This window comes from Micropterus dolomieu, linkage group LG23, assembly GCF_021292245.1.
Source record: "Micropterus dolomieu isolate WLL.071019.BEF.003 ecotype Adirondacks linkage group LG23, ASM2129224v1, whole genome shotgun sequence".
Classification (NCBI taxonomy): Eukaryota; Metazoa; Chordata; class Actinopteri; order Centrarchiformes; family Centrarchidae; genus Micropterus; species Micropterus dolomieu.
The window spans coordinates 28097083-28117546 of record NC_060172.1 but is presented as its reverse complement, the minus strand read 5'-3'; the positions used below and the strand labels follow the sequence as shown (position 1 = coordinate 28117546).

General features: G+C 40.3%; 1 protein-coding gene across 1 annotated transcript; it reads left to right on the top strand.

Moving 5' to 3' along the window:
* The first annotated feature begins 212 nt into the window (after nucleotides 1–212).
* si:dkey-175m17.7 lies at nucleotides 213–20106 on the top strand. Its single transcript, XM_046038846.1, has 4 exons — nucleotides 213–492; nucleotides 15953–18042; nucleotides 18631–18933; nucleotides 19774–20106. Exons 2-4 carry the CDS (start codon nucleotides 15969–15971, stop codon nucleotides 20037–20039), a joined length of 2643 nt encoding a protein of 880 aa, XP_045894802.1. The 5' UTR covers nucleotides 213–492; nucleotides 15953–15968; the 3' UTR covers nucleotides 20040–20106.
* Nucleotides 20107–20464: the final 358 nt, after the last annotated feature.

Below are 20464 nucleotides of genomic sequence, written 5' to 3'. Positions count from 1 at the left end.
GTCCAGCATCACCCCCCTTCCTCTTCCTCTTCCTCCTCCTCCACTAGCCCGCACGTGCTGCGTGCTCGCCCCAGAGCCCTTCATCCCGTGTGTTTCGCCATTGGTCTAGGATGATGTCATCCACAGTAGAGACAATAGAACCCACCTCCCCGTCAGTGTCTCCTCACACACGCATCGCAGCTCAGAGTGACACGCTCAGACGTGACGCCAGCTGAGTTAGCCAAGCACTACTCATAACATGTATTTATGTATCTGTTTATTAGTAAGTCCGGCAGAGCTGTGCGTCTTCTAGTCAAACCAGGTCTGGGGTTTTTTCTTTTTAATGTATTTTTATTTTTGAAATCCATGAACAAACGAGCAGGCAGGGAAGGTGTTACACATCTGGATCATACCAACGCATCGGGTCGTGATGCTCGGGCCAGCACAGATATGAGGATTTCTGATTCCGCTGCGCATAAATGATGAATACACCACAGGACTGCCACTGTTGATGTAAGTGATGTTTCTTTTTAGTAACGTTACTTATTGTGGCGGTCGGTCCGGTCGGCCTGACGCCTGCGAGTCCCCCACCAGCAGTGCTTAGTGCAGCGGCTGTCACAGCACTACGTGTTGGTCAGGTTTGAAGAAGAACAAAAAAAAGATCGGCCCCCGAATGTCCATATGCTTCTGGTGAATTTTAATTTACAAATTGATGCCACATATGAAAACCATGCAATGCATCCTCGTGTTAGTCCCCGCTGTGCGAAGGAGGTCAGCAAGTAGTATGATTGTTTGCTATAATAAGCGGCGGCGTGTATTATTTTTGGAGATGAGTAACTGCAGCCATGTGAAAGCGCCAAGTATTAACTATACAAATGAACCCTAATTATACATATCCGCACTTGATCAGAGTAAGAGTAAGTAAGAGAAGGTAGGGCCTGCAGGATCGACCCGGTCGTCCACAATAGCTTTACTTCACATCATGATAAAGGTTCAAAGAATGTGCTATGGAGATGCTATTAATAATACAGAGAAATAAGGCATTGCGCCATCTAGCGACGGTTCAAACAGGGACTAATGTTTTTTCCGTTACTGGCCCTACAGAATACCCCTATAAACAACAATGCAGAGAAAGAACAATTATTAATGTGTGGTTTATTTCTGCTTGTGGTGGTGATATAGCCTACAACAAAGAGGAGGAGAGATGAGCATGCGAGCACATTATATTTAAAATAGCAGCAGCCAGTGATTTATTGACATACATTTCATAGTCAAGCCTCTGTCAGCATCACATCCAGTTGTGCACAAATCCAGCAGGAACAAAAGCTAGTGTAAATAAAAGCAGGTCCCTGCCATGGATGGCAGTGCTACAGAGTTGAAGGACATCTCTGACATATGTAACTGACTGATGAGAGCAATTTGGAAATCAAACATATGGTTTATTTATGGTTGTAAATAACTCATTTATTGTCTCAAAAAAAAGAAAAACAGCAAACATTCGCTGTGTTAGACTATGGTTAGTTTGAGGCAGGCAGGTTGTTCATGTGCACTAACTTCACAGGCAAGACAAGACAGAGAGAGAGAGAGAGAGAAGAATCACTGCAGGGCATTTGCAGGAAGACTTTTCTCTAGACCAAGGGACATATACAAACCAATTTAAAAATTAAACCTGCATGAAACAATCTTTTTTTATGTTAATAAGGCTCTGACTGAACAGGTTCATTTGTAGTCATCCAGCTCTGCAGCCCACAATTTGAAGCTTCCTTTAGTTCATATGTTGGTTTTCTGGCCTGAACTGTAGAGACTGTAAAGGTGACTCAATGCTTTCATCAGCCCCCCATATAAAACCATGGGCAGCCATTACCGGTGACGGTGTAATGTTTCAATGGAACTATAATCAAATTGACTTCTCTCAGGAAAAAGATAGAGTTTCATCAGATCTTACATTCTAAAATGTCAAGCGATTAACTCAACAATTCTTGGTAACTTCAAGTTCAATGCAACACTCCATTCACAAAGAAACAACGGTATTGCTCAGAAATATGAAATATATTTATGATACAAACAGCTATGGACATTGAGATTACTATCATTAGATTAAACACAGAGCCATGGCGGCTCAATGAATAGCATTGTCTTCTAACAATAAGATGGTATAAGCCCTGGTCTTCTCTGTGAGGTGTTTGCATTAGGGCTGCAACTTCTGATTATTTTCATAACTGATTCACCTGCAGATTCATTTCTTGATTTATCAATTCATTGTTTTACTTGGACTATAAAACTTTAGAAAATAGTGGGAATATGTCTATCATAAGGTCACATTTTAAATGCCAACCAAAAGTCTTCACACTTGAGAGCACTTGAAATGCTTGGCCCTTTTGCTTGAATGTTGACCTGAACAATAAATTATATTAAGTGATTCAGGTTACTCCCACAGTCAGGAAAGACTAGAAAGACAGGAAGACTAGAAACTCTAAAGTACAGGTGTGACTTGTTTGTTTACATGTTAACCATGTGATGGACTGGTGACTGTTTCCCCTGCCTTTTACCCAGTGCATGCCGGGATAGTCTCTGATGATTCTGAATAGGAACAAGCAGGCAGACAGTGGGATGAATTATTTGTGGACTGCTCGAGATAAGTTAAGCTTTGTGGTGGGGCTGAAATTAATATGATCTATTCAGCATTACTTAGGAGTAGAGAGCTATTTAATTAATAATATGAGTTAAAAAATGTTTTAGTGCAGTGTGAATTTGTGTGTCATCAGCAGTGAATGAATGCAAATTAATCTAAGTGAATGCAGGAAACTCTTTTTAACTTAAGTGTTATCTCGCTTTATCTCATACTTTTTACTGTTAGAATAATGTAAATTAAAAGTTGTCTGTCAGATCAAATATGGAAAAGTTGTAACATAACATATGTGTTAAAAGACAAACATGTTAAACAGAGGCCAAGACGCTGCTTCAGGCCTTCCAAAATGAAACATGGCCATTTTAACAGGCTCTCCAATGTCAAATGTGGGATTAAGGTTTCTTACTTTCCTCCTTTGGAAAGATTTGGGACCAAGCATAACCGTAGAATAACTCTAACCATTAATAATGATTATTTCATTAAGCGTCCCTTCTTCTAAATGTTGATGCTGCAGGCCGGCTGTGACAGCCTCAGGGTGTCAGGCTGTGTTGTTGTTTTCATGCACACTCATACTTTCTTAGAGGTTGGTACTTTCATAAAGACGTTCTGGCACACACTGCAGATGGGGAATAGAAACAGACTGTTGTTACCACACTGCAACTAACAGATGTTGCTGCAAACTTTTTTTGTTCAAGTTGAGCAACCCCCCTGTCAGACAGAATAGTGTCAGATCATTTTTGGTGTTATTTTATCTGAGGGGGAAAGCCTGCAGGAGACAAAATGGTTTGGGGACTCACTGGGACTGTGCATACTTGATCCAAAAAGTTCCTGGGTTCCTGCGTATCTGAGGTCTTACTAAGCAAAAACTCCCTGGCTCAGATCAAAACAAACTCTGAAACAAACATGGATCAAATAATGCCACAGAATACACAGCAGCTTTCAGTGTGTAATATTAGACCATGTTTGTTCAGTTGTTGTCTCCACCAATTAATCTGAACGCCCGTGTGTGTCTTTTCGACTGTCTGCAAGATCCAGGACGTCACAAAGTTTCAGTTCTTCGTGACATTTGGTCGGCAGAAAGCTCAGCACAAGCATCAGACCTACATTTCGGTGGTGTTCAGATTTCCAGTGTCAGCGGATTTTATAGCAATCAGTAACCATGACAGTTTAAAAAGCTTTTTAAAAAGATAAATCTTCAACGATTTTTAAATATATTCAAAGCATATTACTGTTCGTCTTATCTTTAAGTGACAGACGGGTTAAATCCCAACCAACCACAAAACCTTTTTCCAGGCTGCTTTTGTCTGTATCTATTCTCAGTGGTCTATTTTAGGACAGCCATTTTTTGGATTTCTTATTAAATTGGAGGTCAAACTCCTGTCTTATTTTTGAACATTACAATGTGCCATCATTTTGTGCTGGCATAGCTCTTTTTATGATGATTAATAGAAACGATTGTGCTGATTGAGGTGTTGTCTGTAACTGATTAGCATTGGTTTGCTCCTTGATTAACAATAAATATGTTTCAATATGTATAAGTAGGGGCTAGCCAGGAATTCCAAAGTGCCACCAATTCCATTTCTCTGATAAAACAATAAAGTAAAAACAACCATTGCGTAGCCGTTGCTGTGTAGGGATTATGATACTGTATGTCCTAAAGGTCAAGCGTCTGTTACGGTGTTAAATCTGTTTGACTCAATAGTAGAGGGAAAGAAGAGATGGCTGAACGTTCCCCATCACGCTGCCCTCTGATTGGCCAGTTTGTGCAGTTGCTTCCATCACTTTCTGTCTGCTGACTGTGGAGAGTAGGTGATGTAATTATTTTGACTTCCTCTCAGTAGCCCATAGTGGTGTAAGCTCTGATGAGACAGTGAAACAAAGCAGATTAGAGTGAAAAACAAATGTAGCAACACGCACATATTAGCAGTAAACATAAAGATGTATTTGTCTTTTCAAGAAATGCAGGATTAGTGTGGTGTTGTGATGAGGAATCAATCTGAATCGATCGAACAACAGGACCAGCATTTTAGACATGAAAGTCTAAACAAGAATGCTTGCCAATCAACACAAGGCTCATCCTTGTGAGTCATTATTGTACCATTATCATGGCATTGTTGACAAAACATACTCTCACTGGGCATCTGAGTCACAACCAAGTCATCAGATATAGCAGGACTTCAAGTTGCAAGTCATTTTCCTTTGTCTCAAGTAAATGTTACCTCATTAGATGTGTGATTCAAGTCAGATCAGCGCGCAAGTCATAATGACTTCATCCAATTCCTCTGTTTAATTTCATTTGGTTGTTTCTGTTGTTAGGCAATTCAACATTCATTTAACTTTATTGGTACGTGTAAAATCATTTCAAATCTGTTTTGTTCCCTATAGAAACACCTGACATGTGAACATAACATACATGCATTATTTATACTATTTTAAAGTACTTCAATGGTCTTCCAAAACTTAGTGACCACATTCATTTGAATGCTGCAGTGTGAATATAACTGATTCGTTATTTAATATGTATACAGATAAAGCTGATCCTACTTGATTTTGTCACAAACACTTGACAGTAACACAATGACACACATTAACGTGTGTGCGCTGCTAACTTGGTCACGTTATAGAAATGTGGCCCCGTTTGGCCAGCAGCCATAATCATTCATATCACATTTGTGATAGCAGGGAGTGATTTTCTCTCTGCTGTCTTTGCATGTCTACAACCCATTCTTCTGCAGTTGTAATTAACATTTCCAGCCTGGTGAATATTCAAGGGAAGAATCTATACTGCAATGTATTTGTATTTGTTTTTCTTTAAAGTAGACTTTAATCTCAATATGGTACTAAATTGAATGCTTCCCACAAAGCTTTGGTGGTCAGACAATTTTCAGTGTTCAGCAATACATCAGTGTCTGTTTGCCTTGTTAAAATCGGATGCAAAATGCTCGAGTGTTTAAATCCCAATAAGCTTGATCATTTTCTGCTTCTCTGCTGATTTGTGAATTAGCTTTTTCTCTGATACTAACATCTGTGCAGGCCAAGAAAAGACTTTCTTTTCATTCAGACCAACATTTGCTGTAGCTGAAGGCTCATTCACTCCCCTCATAACATGTACATCATTTGTCTAATTCTGCCATATGACACAGGATTAAATCCAAAAGTCCCTCGATGGACTTTATAATCCGTGCACATTCCTGAAGATTAAAAAAAGTACCATCATGAGAAAACACAAGGGGAGCAGCGTCCATGTATTTTCCTTTTAGTTCCTCATTATCATGCTGCGTTCCAGTCACAGTTGGAGGTTGGAATTTCTGACTTCCAACCTCAAAGTGTTCCAGGTGCATGACGTGACAAAGTGATGTTATTTTGTCAAGTTTACACACAATTGAACCCTCAGCAGTGCCCTTTGTGGTCAAAGCACTGAGGTCATCCAATCAGATGCTCCTTGATGTCCCCAGATCCAGGTTAAAAACTAAAGGTGACCGAGCCTTCTCAGTAGCTGCTCCTAATCTTTGGAATACTTTACCTGTTCAAATAAGAAATGCCCAAACTCCTGACACTTTCAAATCCTTGCTAAAGACCTATCTTTATTCATTGGCCTACAAACAGAGTTGAGTAGTGACATTTATTTTATTTATTACTTTTTCTACTGTTGCCATGTATATTTGTTGTCTATTGTGGAAAGCACTTTGGTCAACTAGTGTTGTTTTTAAATGTGCTATATAAATAAACTTGAACTTGAACTTGAACTTTGTGGTAAATAAAAAGTTGGCCATTTTAATGAAAATGAGTGACATAAATATACATTCTTCGTCTGTCTTGCCATCTAGCTAGTTAGTTATCTGCAAAAGCAACTCAATCCAAACTCGTCACAAATGGACACTTGACCCCATGGCACTGTTTTTTACGCCCCTGGGTACCCCTTTACCATCATTTTTGACTGTAGAGCTACCCAGTCAAGTTAGCAGTGGTTAGCAAGAATAAATGTGCAACATCCAGTTAGACTTTCAAAATGAAGCTAGTGGTTAAAGTTGCGAAACTTCGCACTTTGGTTATGTGTAGGTAACAAAACTACTTGGTTAAGTTTAGGAAAACATTATGGTTTAGGTTAAAATAACTGTGTTATTTATGTGACTTAACTTAAATAAGTTAAGTAACATTACTTATGTCACTTATGTAACTTACGTAACTTACCTAACCATCGTAACCTCGCTAAAAATGTTGACCTTTTGTTTCACATGGGAAACTTACACCATTGTCCTGAAAGTCTGGTTTCAGGCCAACCCACCTCTTTACTCAGACGTTTCTGTTATTTACAGTATATCATACACCTGCTTTTAGCATTCAGGAATGACGCAACAGGGCTTCCCCTAGTGTGTTGAACTATGATGCTAAGGAGGTTCCCAATGCATTTCAAACTGGCGCCAAGAGGTCTTATATGTCCACATGTGATGGCCTGGGAGTGAGAACGGGTTGTTTGTCAAATGTTTGGGCATTTTTAACATTTTCCTGAGCAACAATTGTGCAGAGAAGATGTCTTTCAGAGATTATTTACTGTAACCAGCTAGCTAATAACATCGGCGACATATGTTGACATCAATTTACATACAAGAACAGGTTTTAGTATGTATTATTTTTAATTAAATACAGGCCAATATACTTCATGAAGTTGCAGGAGATGGATTTGCTCCGAGTTCACAAGTAGCAACTCCAACTTTGAGCGCCATTTTATTGTACTTTTTCTAGTTGGAGGTCGGAAATCTTCAAAATTCAGTGCACTGAATTTGAGCTGAAACAGATTTTCTATCTGTACCGCTGGTTTTCAGGCAAACACAATACTTTCACACAATAAACAGAAACAGAGTAGAAACCATCTAGAATTGTGATCTCCCATTGGACTGTCAAATTTCACTGAGGTCTGAAAATGAAATGAATCAGTAATCAGTACGGCTGTATATGATGCTGGGGTATTCCAAATTTCCAGAGTCCACAATGACGGACAAAAGGCTGAAAATTACTGTCTGTCTTTACCAAACAACCCAAGGGGGGCAGTTTAGATTACTGTTCTTATTTTACTGAAAGAGAAAAGGGTGTTTTGTTCAGCATGCATCAATGTCCACATTAAATGTGAAACAGTTGAAAAATCTCTGAAGTATCAGAACATCAAGTTGCGGTTTTATGGGGTTTTTTTGAGCTCAACTATTTCTTGCCCAGTAGCAGCGAGTTCCTGGGGTGTTGTTGTCAGCATGAGGTTGCCAGCAAACCAGTGTAGACTTCAGAAAGTCACTGCTCAGTGCTTAGAAATAGCCCGGCACATAAGTGGAATTGATTTTCTCATTCATCTAATTGTATTTCCCAAAATTTCGAACTATTCCTTTAATATCACAACTAGTACTTTTCTTGTGTATCTTCATGCGTTAGCATTAGAAAAACTGACACTGTTCTGACATTGTGTAATTGCAATGTTTGTGTGTGTCTGTGTGTGGATTAAGAAATTCCTGTAGAACAAATGTTTGACCCACAGTGCTGGTAGGTATTATTGTGAACATCCTAGTACCACCTTTGTGCCCAGTGCACAAAGATCTTCCTGACCATCTGTCAGTTTGGTTATGTGTGTGGACGACCATATAAACACAGAAATGGACTGCCTCCTGTCATTTTGTGCCAACTCAGAGCTAAACTGTAGAAATGTAGAAATGTAGAAATGTGGATTGTCGTCTGACAGAAACAGCCTGCTCATCAGCCTCTGGAAACAAGTGATTCAGATGACTAATTTTCCCGTCGTCCACTATCTCGAGAAGCCGTTTTTACTGTGATGAAAAAAATTCATTTCATGTAGCAGAGGAAGAGATTCTCTAACTCGAGCAATTTTACGACCCAGTAATTGAGCAGCCTTGGTTTTTGCTTTGGTGTTGTCCACTGTGCTGTGTGGGTGTTTGGCTGTCAGGTGCCTTTTGATGAAGGAGCTGCATAAAGCCGGGGCGGAGAGAGAGAACGGCGATATCGCCATCAATCTTGCAAAGCCAGACAGCCATCTGTTCCTATAAACACCAGCCCACTCAACATCTTGTCCCCAAGAACACCCACTGCATCAACTCTGCAGCTGAGACGCACTGTTCACTATGCTGCCTAAATCTACACTGATATTCTTCATAGTCCGCTGTCTGCTATAAGTCATAAACTGTCCTCCTGTCCTGTATGTGAGGCATCATTTCATGTCCATCAATTCTCTTTTCAAGACAAAATCAATTAGTTTTTTTATTGTACTCACCATGAAATTATAATTATTCCAACTCAGATTGAATTTGGTTTTATGAAACATTACACCGTTCACAGGTGCAAAGCAAGCAAATTATAGCTGTTTATTAAATTGCAGGTTTTGCTCAGGTGTTTGGGAAAGAGTTAAATCATCTGGAAAAACACTAGCATGTGTGCCATACTCCTCTCTCTGGCTTATGGCTGTGACTGTAAAGCTGCTATCTTTATTCTGCTGGTGGGGTAGCAGTGAGCCAAGGCAGGGCGTCATGATCTCCCCCGTAGGCTCATGCAGCTCTCACTAACAGGAACTGATTGGCACTCTCCTTCTTTTTCAAATATTTCTTTTTATCTGTGTGAGTCCTTATTTCAACTCGTTACACTTTCATGTGCTTGAATTCTGACGCAGCTAACGTGATTGCAAAGCTTAGCATACGTTAGCCTTTTCCTTAAATATTAATACATACCTAATCATGCGCATACATTTGCATTTACCTCTCCACTCCTTGATCCACCCTGTGACATTTGTTTATTCAGCCTAATATAAGTAGCTTACGCTGTCAAACATTTCAAATAGGATCCTCAGTAGCTGTTATGCCTCAGTTCTTCTAAAAGGGGCTCATAACTTATTCAAGTTACTGTCAACTTCTGAAGTCATGTATGCCTAGTAGATATATTATGCAATCAATTCAATTCAATTCAATTCAATTCAAATTAGCTTTATTGGCACGCATGTGTAACAATAACATTGCCAAAGCATTACATTTCATTAAACAAGTAATTAAAGCGTAAAGTAATCAAAGCGTATTTGTGTTAAAAAAAAATTATTAATTAAAATAAAATAAATAAATAAAACAGTAAGCGTGTGTGTGTGTTAAAAAAATAAAAAATATTAAAAATAAAATAAATAAATAAAACAGTAAGCGTGTGTGTGTGTTAAATAAATAAATAAATAACACAGTAAGTGTGTGTGTGTGTTAAAAAAATAAAATAAAGTAAATAAACAAAACAGTAAGAGTGTGTGTGTGTGTGTGTGTTAAAAAATAAAAATATATTAAAAATAAAATAAATAAATAAAACAGTAAGCGTGTGTGCGTTAAAAAAAAATAAATACAAAAATAAATAAAACAGTAAGCGTGTGTGTGTGTTAAAAGAATAAAATAAAATAAATAAAACAGTAAGCGTGTGTGTGTGTTAAAAAATACAAATATATTAAAAATTAAATAAATAAATAAAACAGTAAGCTGTGTGTGTGTGTGTATATATATTAATGGACAAAAAATTTTTTAAGAATAATTAATTGATTAAAAAAAAATAATAAAAGAAAAGAAGAAAAAAAGAAACAAAAAAATTACTAAAATATCAAACGATCAAAATAATAATAATTTGATAATCTGTACAATAATTTAATCTGATACACAACACTGATATGAGTTGTGTGATATATAATATTGCTGCAGTTATGCAGCACACATGGGTTTACGAGTTTATTACTGTGCTTGGTTGTAGCCTGGCCATATTCTACAATATTACACATTTACACATTAATACATTACAGATTGTCTGATGGCCCTGGACCCGTAAGACATCAGATTTGGCCATGAAATTGAGCAGAACTCCTTTTTTTAACAATGAGCTACATCCTTTTGTCTCTCTGCACTGCTCTTTGATAGATTGGCTGCACCCCAGTTCTGGGATCTGGCAATTGAAGCTATTAACAATGGGACAGTAATGAAAAACAAACTGAAAAGAACAAGTCTGTTTCTTTTATCATGCAAGCAACAGTTTCCGCGTTAGACAAGCATCAAACGGTCTATAAAGCAGATTGAGGCGGCTCATTTTTGAAAGGCAATCACTGCAAACACACAACAGCATATACTGTATGTTGGCAGAGCAGGTAGCTTACAGCCTTTCATCAGATTCCATAAATGTGATAGAAAGACAAATTAATTAGGCCAACCAACTGAAATGATTTCACATAAACACAGTTAATTAAACACAATTTCTATTAATGTCCTAATCAACAGGGCTGACACCATTTAACAGTTTTATTCTCATATGAATCCTTTCTCTAACTGCCATTTGTCACCAGTCTGGCCTCAGGACCAGAGAACAAATACACAGAGATGACGAGATGACAGGATATTTGAATTCTCAACAGTATTGACCTTTTTTAATTGTTTTAAACTCACTCCCTCATAACAACTCTTTACCGGAAAGACATTGACTACTAGTCTATTTTTTCGACTAAGAAGGATCTGTCATTCCACAGAGGACTATATTGATAAAGCGGTAGACATGAAAGAGAGTGCAAAAAAACAAAAGAAATTTGCTGTTACATGTAGTACTCGACACTCAATCCATTCCTCTGCCATACGATCATTTTTTAAAAAACACTGGCACATCTTAAAGTCTGACCCTGAACTTTCATCTAACTTTGGAGATCCACCTCTTTTTGTTACGAAAAGGGGGGGAAATATAAGGTTTCACTTGGTCTGCACCAATTCTGAGTACAAGATTAGGTCTAATCAAGAGATACAGACACGTTTACACCCTCTTCCAAAGGGCAACTACCACTGCGGCAGTTGCACACAGTGCAATAATACTATAAAAATGCATCATTTTTCCCAACCCCACACAGGCAAAACATTACCCATTAACAGTGTCATCATTTGTGCATCCACAAACGTAATCCACATGATACGCTGTCCCTGTGGTCTTTCTTATGTTGGGAAAACAATTAGAAAACTTAAACAAAGGATTAGTGAGCACAAAAGTACTATACATAGAAACGATCAGCTTTATCCTATTGCTGTGCACTTCAGTGATGCTCACCGTGACATCGCTTCACTATGGTTCCGTGGCAACAGGTCACCCTACCACTCAGGGGCAGTGACCGTGATTGGCTCCAAGGGGACTTGACAGTGAATTCCTGCTTAACATTTTTCTCGTGATTCTGAACATTTTTGCACATTTATTGTCTGTATATGCTTTGCTACTTAATGATTCACCTGAGGATTTCCCTGTCCAGCCCTAAACATTCCTGGATATGTATGAATATGCACATATATTATTAGGACCATTAAGTATTGTGTCCTGTTGATTGTGACCATTTACATATGAATGCACTGATGCCGCTAGTTATTCTTGAGGCCTTGATGTTTTTGTTGCACCTATATAATAATAAAGGAATTTAACATTCATGGTGATGATTTTTTTCACTTTGGATTTTTTTCCATAAATTTCATTGTTATTTAACCTTAAATTATTGAAGTATGATATTATTGTTTTTTGAATCTATTGTGGGGTCAAATGTTGTGTTTTCATTATATTTCCTCGATTTATCTATTGATGTATAAGGTACTAGCAAAATCTGAGAACATATCTGTCAATGAATGCATTTTATTACATTTTTTGGTGTACATTCATGATACATACATCTACATCCATCTAGTGTAGATCACTCTGGAACGATATAGTATTGTTACCATAGAGAGACTCATATGGAAGCTTAGTCTGGATCTTTAGTAATGGAAATGTGACTGAATGTTTTGTAATGGCTGCATTATTTTGTGAGGGAGTGGGTGATTGGTGTAGACAAACAAGTCACCTCCTACAAAAGATGGCTTCTCAGTATGTAACACTATTTGCCTGATGAAGGTCTCGCACCGAAACGTCGTGTCAGTACTTTTTGTTTTTGCAAGTTGGACAGTGTGCGAGAGTTTTCTTTGCAAATTGCCTTAAACCCAAAGTCCTGCAAAACCAGATCCCCACAACTGACACGACAAGTAGTGGCAGAAGTACTCAAACCCTCAACTTAAGTAAAAGTACCAATACAACAACGTAAAATGACTTAAGTACGAAAGTATTGTCAACAATTGTACTTCAGTATCAAGAGTAAAAGTACTCATTGTATAGAAAGATGTCCCCTGTGACTGACTAGCTGGTCATGGTGGAACTGGTTTCAACTACTGTATGTACAGGGAAGTAGTTTAGTCGTTCCCAAGGGGTTGCCGCCTCTAAGGGTCACAAAATAAATCGTGGGTGGGAGGAGGTTGGACATGACCACAAAGCTTCAGCAGGCCAACCCCATTTATATCCAATTGCAGGGTTGACTGTATGTAGTAATGTGAAATTTTAACATGTTGCCAACAGAAGCTTTTATTGTTACTAGCCCTTTAGATGGTGTAAGGCATCACTGTTGTACTTTGTTTTAGTATTTTCCATCTCTCTCTCTCTCTCTCTCTCTCTCTCTCTCTCTCTCTCTCTCTCTCTCTCTCTCTGTGGCCCTTACTGTCTGCCAAAGCTATGCCCATGAGTGAGTGAAAAGGCCACTAGCCCGTCTGCAGTTTACAGTGTGTGAGAGAAAAGTGATCAGAGTGATAGTGACTTCCACCATGATAAAACTGGGTCAATGTAACCCCCACCCCCTCCACCACAGGCAAGGCTGAAAAAGGAAAAAAAAGATGAGGATACCATCACCAGACTCTGTGCGTGGGTATAAGCATGGGGACACTGGAGCGTGGTTTGCTTTCGCTATGGGTCGGTATCTGTGTTGTGTTGGGACTGAAGGCATCCCCAGATTATTTTGACATGATCCTTCCTCCCCTGTAGTCTGTGGTTTACAGTGTCACGTTATAATCTGACCCCATGTATGTTCTCTCCACCCACGTTGTTTCTGTCAGCCAGTGTTGTCTTCAGTGTCTGTTCCTCCGTTTTCCACTTTCTACTTTTTGGTCTTCCACTCTGAGAGTTTCTTGGCTGGAATGGCTTTTAAAATGAAAATCCACCATAACAAACACTGTTTTAAAACAACTATATGAGATGTATGTCACAATTATAGTCTAGTTTGTTGTGAGGTTGATGCATCTCCAGCTTAGCTATTGCTGAGTGTAAAGTGTTTTGTCTAAATGACCAAAAAATGTCTCACTTACGCTAGTGGTATATAGAAATGCATATAGATTGATTTACTTGTCTAAGTTTTGAGATGTCTGTCTCTGAAATGTCTGCCCCGCAATGGAGGTGTAGACAATGGAGAATATGATGTCAACTGTTTCCATTGTGACTATATCTTCAGTAGAAAGTAGTTCCAATAAAAAGTATTCACTGTGAGATCTTTGAAGATGCTGCTGTTGAAGGTAATTTTCAAATTGCTTACTTCATGCTCACTTCATACCAACATCAACAGAATAACAAACAGACTGCATAGTTGTCAAGTCTGCAGTAAAATGCAACACTTTTCTTTTCTGGACTTGGAAATCTCTTGTTCTAGTTGAACTCTGTTTGAGCTTAATGCTAACATCAGCATGCCAGCATCCTCCTAACCAACCTGTATAGCCGCCCCTACAGCCATGCCGCTAGTGTGGCAAAAAGTAAATTAAAGTACTTCATCAACCAAACAACTCCTGGATGCGCTGAACATTTCTGATTGATGTTATTTAACAGTGTGTGTATCAGAGGGTGGATTTTCACTTTAATAATATTTCATGTTAATGTTTAAGAGCAGCCTTTATAATGAATGTACCAACTCAAAAGTCTGGTAGTAACTGTACCAACCTTTTATTAATAGCATTAATCATAAAGGCAATTTAATGATACAAAAAAATCTTCTTTATGTGTTTTATTACAAAGCGTATATTTATAAGCTACAGCCAGTTGAATTGTTTTTGCTGTGTCATGGTGAGAAAGCTTTGTATTCAGCTGAATTGTATTGTTGTGTATGTGGTGACCTTCTGTTTATACCATGGCCTGGACAAATGCTAATTTCTAATTGGCCCAAAGGATTCGGTTAATTTAGTTTATTCCAGAGGCAGAGGATGAACAGGCTGGGTGGCTGGGAGCAGGAAGTGTTTCATTTCAGGTAATCACATGGCTCTCCAGCATTAAACAGTCTTTAAAGTGAAGAATCCCACTGAGCAATTGGCTCAGTCTCCATGTTGTCCTGTTGCAAAACAGTGCAAAGACAGCTATATGATTTTGGTCGAATTTAAGTACTGCATAAAAATAAACTGTGCATATCACAGGAGCATTCACATACATGGGCTTCTTGTTCAGCCCCAAGACAATCATGACAAATCATCCATTGCCAGTTGTTTTGGTTTTTTTACAGGCTTGGGCATCATTACATAGTGCAGCTATGTTTTACAGTATATTTTTACCATCAGCCATGACTTGGCTTGGCTTGGCTTATTATTTCATATGACTGAGGACTCATCAGAGGGAGGAAGGTTGTTGAAGCTTATTTGATGCAGCTTTTGTAACTGAGCTTTTAAAAAGCCTCAATGCCATCAGGATTATCTGGGATTATTTGCTGCAAACAGCGAACAGGTACACACTCTTGTACCTTTGAATTTGGAATTTTATACCCTAATGGTCGTGATATTACTGGGAAACAGTTTAAATTTGAATGTCAAACTCCTATGAATATAGATGAGCGTTAAATGCCCGGCAAGTGGCCCTGGTATAAGCAGGTAACAGACTGATGTGCATGTTTAAATGGATTTGGGGGTGGGAAAGTAATCACAACAGTGTAATCCTTTCAAATCAAACATGCACCTCAGTGGGTATTCTGTTTATATAATTTCTCCTTTCATTTGCAGCAGATGTGAAAGGAAAATATGTGTGACATGTTAATGGTCAAAACTGAGATGGTGGTTGTTGGTTTTGTATTTGTTCCTGGTATGTTTTGGTATGCTAATGACACCTTAGAGATGACTTGCAAAAATATGCAAAACATAAGAATCTATTGTTGTTATCAACATGTGTTGTCATTCCTGTGGTGGATTTGGGGTTTTACTTTACATTTCACAAATAATTATTTTTAAATGTAATCAATCACACAATATTCTAAACATGATATGATAAACATACGATATCAATAGAAAAAAACAATTATGCTCACAATTATGTGTATGTGCTGTCTAACATAAATATTTCACAGCTGCAAGGCAATGTTCATAACTTTGCATCAGCATGTGCTGTTTGTCTAAACTTATGGAAGGTAAAGTGTGCCCCACATCTTCAGTGTTTGTTAAATTATAGTAATTTCCTGACTACTCTCTTCCTGTCTCTCTCTCCCTCTTCACTGGACAGCTTTGCATAAACCCAGATGCCTCCCCTCCCTCTTGATGAGCGCATAGTGGTCATTCAGCGCCCTAAAAACTTAACCCTGTGTGACGCTTCCCCACAAGCCATCCCACATCACTCCTCTCAAATATCAGCCTCTTCCAATGGACAAGTCACTCACCCTTCTCAGTCCCATTTCTATTCACCCGCCTGTAAATCTGTGACTCTGGGATGCAAGCGCAGATCCTCCCGTGCGCAGAAATTCAAGGCCGACCAGCCTGTCATCCCAGCGGGTGTCAGACACATCCCTAGCCACTGCCATAGCAATGGCACTGTAACACTCGGCCCACGGCTGCCCTCCCACACACATACTATTGATATCAGGCTGACAGTGGACAAGGGAGGACGAGGAGTATTAAGCAACTCATTAGGGCGCAGCGGAAGTGTAAAAGGTGGTCAAGCAAAATGTGTCTCTTTACAGTTGGATCAAGGACAGTATGAGAGAAAAACTGGAACTGCAGGGAGACCAGGTGTAGCCGAACAAAAGTCACAGCGAAGTCGCCATAGTCAGCTGTCATCTTCCCCCGGAGGCGTCTTACAGTTCGTCCCCGCTCAGGCGCAGCAGCATAGGTTCAGGAGTGAAAAGGAAAATGCTAGTTTTCTTAACAGAAGTGACCAGGAATTCCCCTCTTTAAGTCACAAGAAGAATTCCAAACTGGGAACTGTCCATCAAAGCCATAATAGTCAAGGTCTGCCCTACCACCACAACTCCGTCCCTGTGCCCCATGCCGCCATCCTAAACTCCAGCTATCCCTCGTCTCCTCCCTCCCAATCCGCCCATGTCCCAATATCATTTCAGCAACTCAACCAGCCGAACCCATCCCGCACCAGGGATCACCGCCCTCACATTCTTCACGCTCTCCCTGTCTCCCCCTGCTCTTCCAATATCGGAGGGTTTCCCAGCCCTGACCATACCTGCACCATCGACTGCGCCCACCCATTCAGTTGTGGCTGTTGGAGGTTGGTAAGATGCAGAGGATTTAAGGGACACTCTGATAGCTGCCAAGGAGGTGGAGGAAGCTCTTCCACCTCGTTTTCCTGTGTTCACAATGTCGGAGCAGTGAAGAGAGGAGGCAAAGACATGGGCCTAAGAAATCTGGGTGGGTGTCTCTCCACCACATCCACCTCCAACACCTCCTCTTCTAACAGCACTGTGTCTGATTGCCGAGCAAACTTGTTCAAACCTCTCCGCTGTGCCTCCTGTTCTGCTGAGGCTGGAAACTTCGAGAGTCCTGCTTTCCTTCGCAAAAAACTGGTAGGGGGATGTCTGCCCTGTACCCCGCTATCGTCCTCTGCCCCTCTCCGGGCGATACAGAGCTGTGTCACAGGCTGCAACCCCAAAGCCTCTCAGACAGGCAGCTCCACCTGCAGCTACTGCAGCAGCGACCCCATAGTGGTGACATTCAACCCCCGCCGAGGCAAACCCCCAGGAAGAGGCATCGGAGCTGCTCATCCAATGGGTATGTTCCAAGCCGATGATGATGACTACAGCGTACGTACGATCTGGCCTGAAGAATTGGCCAAGAAGATGACCCATTCTAAAGCCCAAAAGAATCACTGTGCAGGGATGGGAATAGGAGTTGGGAAGACCTGTGCAAGCCAGGCCCAAAATGGCAGTACCGGAACAGGCCTTGTCCCCCTAGACTGTCAAAAACTCCAGGAATATGTGCAGCCTCAGCTAACAGACCATGCAGGTCGACGGCGGCTTCAGCAGGGGAAAATGGCTGCCCTTGATTTTATGGGCTACAAGTCAGGATCTGGGTATGACAATGGCCGGAACTCGCTGAAGAGGCTCTTGAATAAAGCCGAAGATGTAGGAATGGGCAATGGTCCTGAGGAAGACGGAGATGTAGCATATCCATGTTCCCCCTCTCCCCGCTCTGCCTCCCCACCGACACCAGTGTCCTTTTCGCCTCCACCGTCCGCCCCTAGCACACTGATCAAACCCAAACCCTGGCAGAGAGACAGGGAGGGAGGATATTCTCTGCCGTCGGCTCAGTCACTTCACCTGGCCCTCAATTCCCTGAACAGAGAACAAGATGAGGAGAACAGCAGAAGTAAGAATATCTTATCATTTACCTGTGCAAGTGCTAAAATATACATCATATCTACACTGTGAAGTCACACATTTTCCACCGCAATCACTGACATTAAGCTGGGTCATTTTAGGTTGAATGTCATTTAGCAGCATTTTTAACCCTTTACATGTCCACCAAAAAATCCTGGTTAGCTTTAACGTGCGTGTGTTCGTGAGTGCAGTCTGTGTTAAGTGTATGTCATGATTCTGAGCCCCTTGATATGTGAAAATACTTTTCCTGGGTTTTTCATTTGGGAACATCTAGCTCATTTGGATCTCAGCAAGTTGTTTCATTTAAGTTATAATATAATCAAAGTGCTAATGGTCAGACCACTTTTATAGCCAATTAGCTAATGAACTCTAATATGACCTACTTTTGAATTAGCGATTCCATTGTTGATTTAGTCACTATAGATGTTGTTTTTCTGTTGGATTTTTTGTCACCCTGTTCATATTTTAACGTATTTGTACTTGTAATTTCTTACTTTGTGGCAGCAGGTTAAACTCTAACATAACTGTATTCACACACGGCAGAGGATGTCTTTACACACGTCTTATCTCCTTTTAGTGCACCTTTCTCTGCCGCTCTCCTCTTCGTTACCGGCTTCTCTGTCAGATGAGACCGTGATGACACCTGATGCAGAGAACGCCGTCGTCAGTCCCATCTTGCCCTTCTTGTTTCTGGGGAACGAGAGAGACGCCGAGGACCTGGACCTGCTGCTGCGCCTCAACATCGGCTACGTGGTCAACGTGACCACACACCTGCCTCTCTACCACGTCAGCTCTGGGCTGCGCTACAAAAGGCTGCCAGCCACCGATAACAGCAAGCAAAACCTTCGACAATACTTTGAGGAGGTTTTTGAGTTCATTGGTAAGTCCACATCCCATATGTTGTTGTATTGTGAGTATGTATATGGTATGTTGAAGAGAGTCAGTCAGCACTAAGAAGTAAAGTAACGATTAGCAGTGGTGGGCAGTAGTTCATTACTTAGTCGTGTGTGACAGTAATGTGATTACTTTTTTCATTAACAATGGGTTACAATTAATTAAATAATTACATTACAGTTACTAGTACTAATAGTAATGGTCCATTACTTCAACATTCTGGGGGTTGGCTTGTTAGCTGTCTTACCAAGAGTTTAATGGAGGCATTCAGTGGCGAGAGTGGTCCAGAATGTTTTCTGGGGTGAGAGGTGTAGGGAGGGGGTTAGCCACTACCAAAAGAGGAGAAAAGCGCCTCACAGTCACTCAAAAGTTGTGTCTTCGTAGCTGCTAGCTAGCTAGCGTTAGCTGTGCCTACAATGGGGTGGTATCCCACATTCAGGTAACAAGGTTTCGTTCAGTTGGGACTAGAGTGCTGCGTGCAGTCACCGGGGCTAAGCTAGCTGTTGATGGTCAGTAAATAACTGTATCTCCAAACAGTAGACTCATTTTCTATTTTGACAGCTGTTAAATACAGACTATGTGAAATTTGGGTGTGGAGGCTTTGTTGACAGTTTTTGATTGTTTGTTTTTTTAATTCTTTATTTACACAAAGACAATAGTTGCTGACAGGTACCTTTGCTAGGGCTGGATTGAGAACAAGACTGCAGTAGGAACTCAGCCTTGTACATGGGGCGGGCACTCAACCAAGTTAGAGATAACCACCCTCCAGTTTTTACATCTTTAATTCAGCAAATTGAACTCACTGTTTGGTTGTTCTCATTCACAGAGGAGGCATATCAGAGTGGACAGGGAGTGTTGGTACACTGCCAGGCAGGCGTGTCCCGTTCTGCAACCATTGTCATCGCCTACCTTATGAAGCATACCCTCATGACAATGACAGATGCCTACAAATATGTGCGGAGCCGTCGTCCAGTGGTGTCACCGAATCTAAACTTCATGGGCCAGCTTTTGGAGTTCGAGAGGGACCTCAACTCTGGGGTGACTCCTCGTATCCTGATGCCTAAACTTAACGGTGTGGAGACGCAGGTGTGAGAACGGTCAGGGTTCAGGAGTGTGTAAAATGAGACAAACTAGAGGGATTAAATGGCATTAATGATGATCAATGAAAGTGTGGCACATTTTGGAAGAGAAACCTAATATAGAAATATTACAATTTGAAACTGGTGGCGTGTTTGGTAATTAGTGCACTTTTAATACTGTGAAATGTGAGAAAAAAGACAGGATGCTACATTTGTTTAAGAAATAACTCTTAGACAACATGATCATCATCCAGTATTCTGTTTGTAAGGTAATGTGCCAATATTTTGTATGGGCTTAACATCACTTTAAGATATCTCATGTCTTTTTTTCTGATGTTTCTTCCTTTCTGTTCCCATCGTTTACAGCCACACATAGAAAAACAGTGACTTTGTTGCCATTAATCATAAATGCATTCAGAGTATGAACGCAGACATTGA

Bases quoted from the DNA above. Each gene is read 5' to 3' on its own strand.
- si:dkey-175m17.7 (XM_046038846.1), top strand. From the start codon at position 15,969: ATGCCTCCCCTCCCTCTTGATGAGCGCATAGTGGTCATTCAGCGCCCT. The intron at 18,043-18,630 runs GTAAGAATATCT...ATCTCCTTTTAG, and splicing joins AGATGAGGAGAACAGCAGAA to TGCACCTTTCTCTGCCGCTC. The intron at 18,934-19,773 runs GTAAGTCCACAT...TCTCATTCACAG, and splicing joins GGAGGTTTTTGAGTTCATTG to AGGAGGCATATCAGAGTGGA.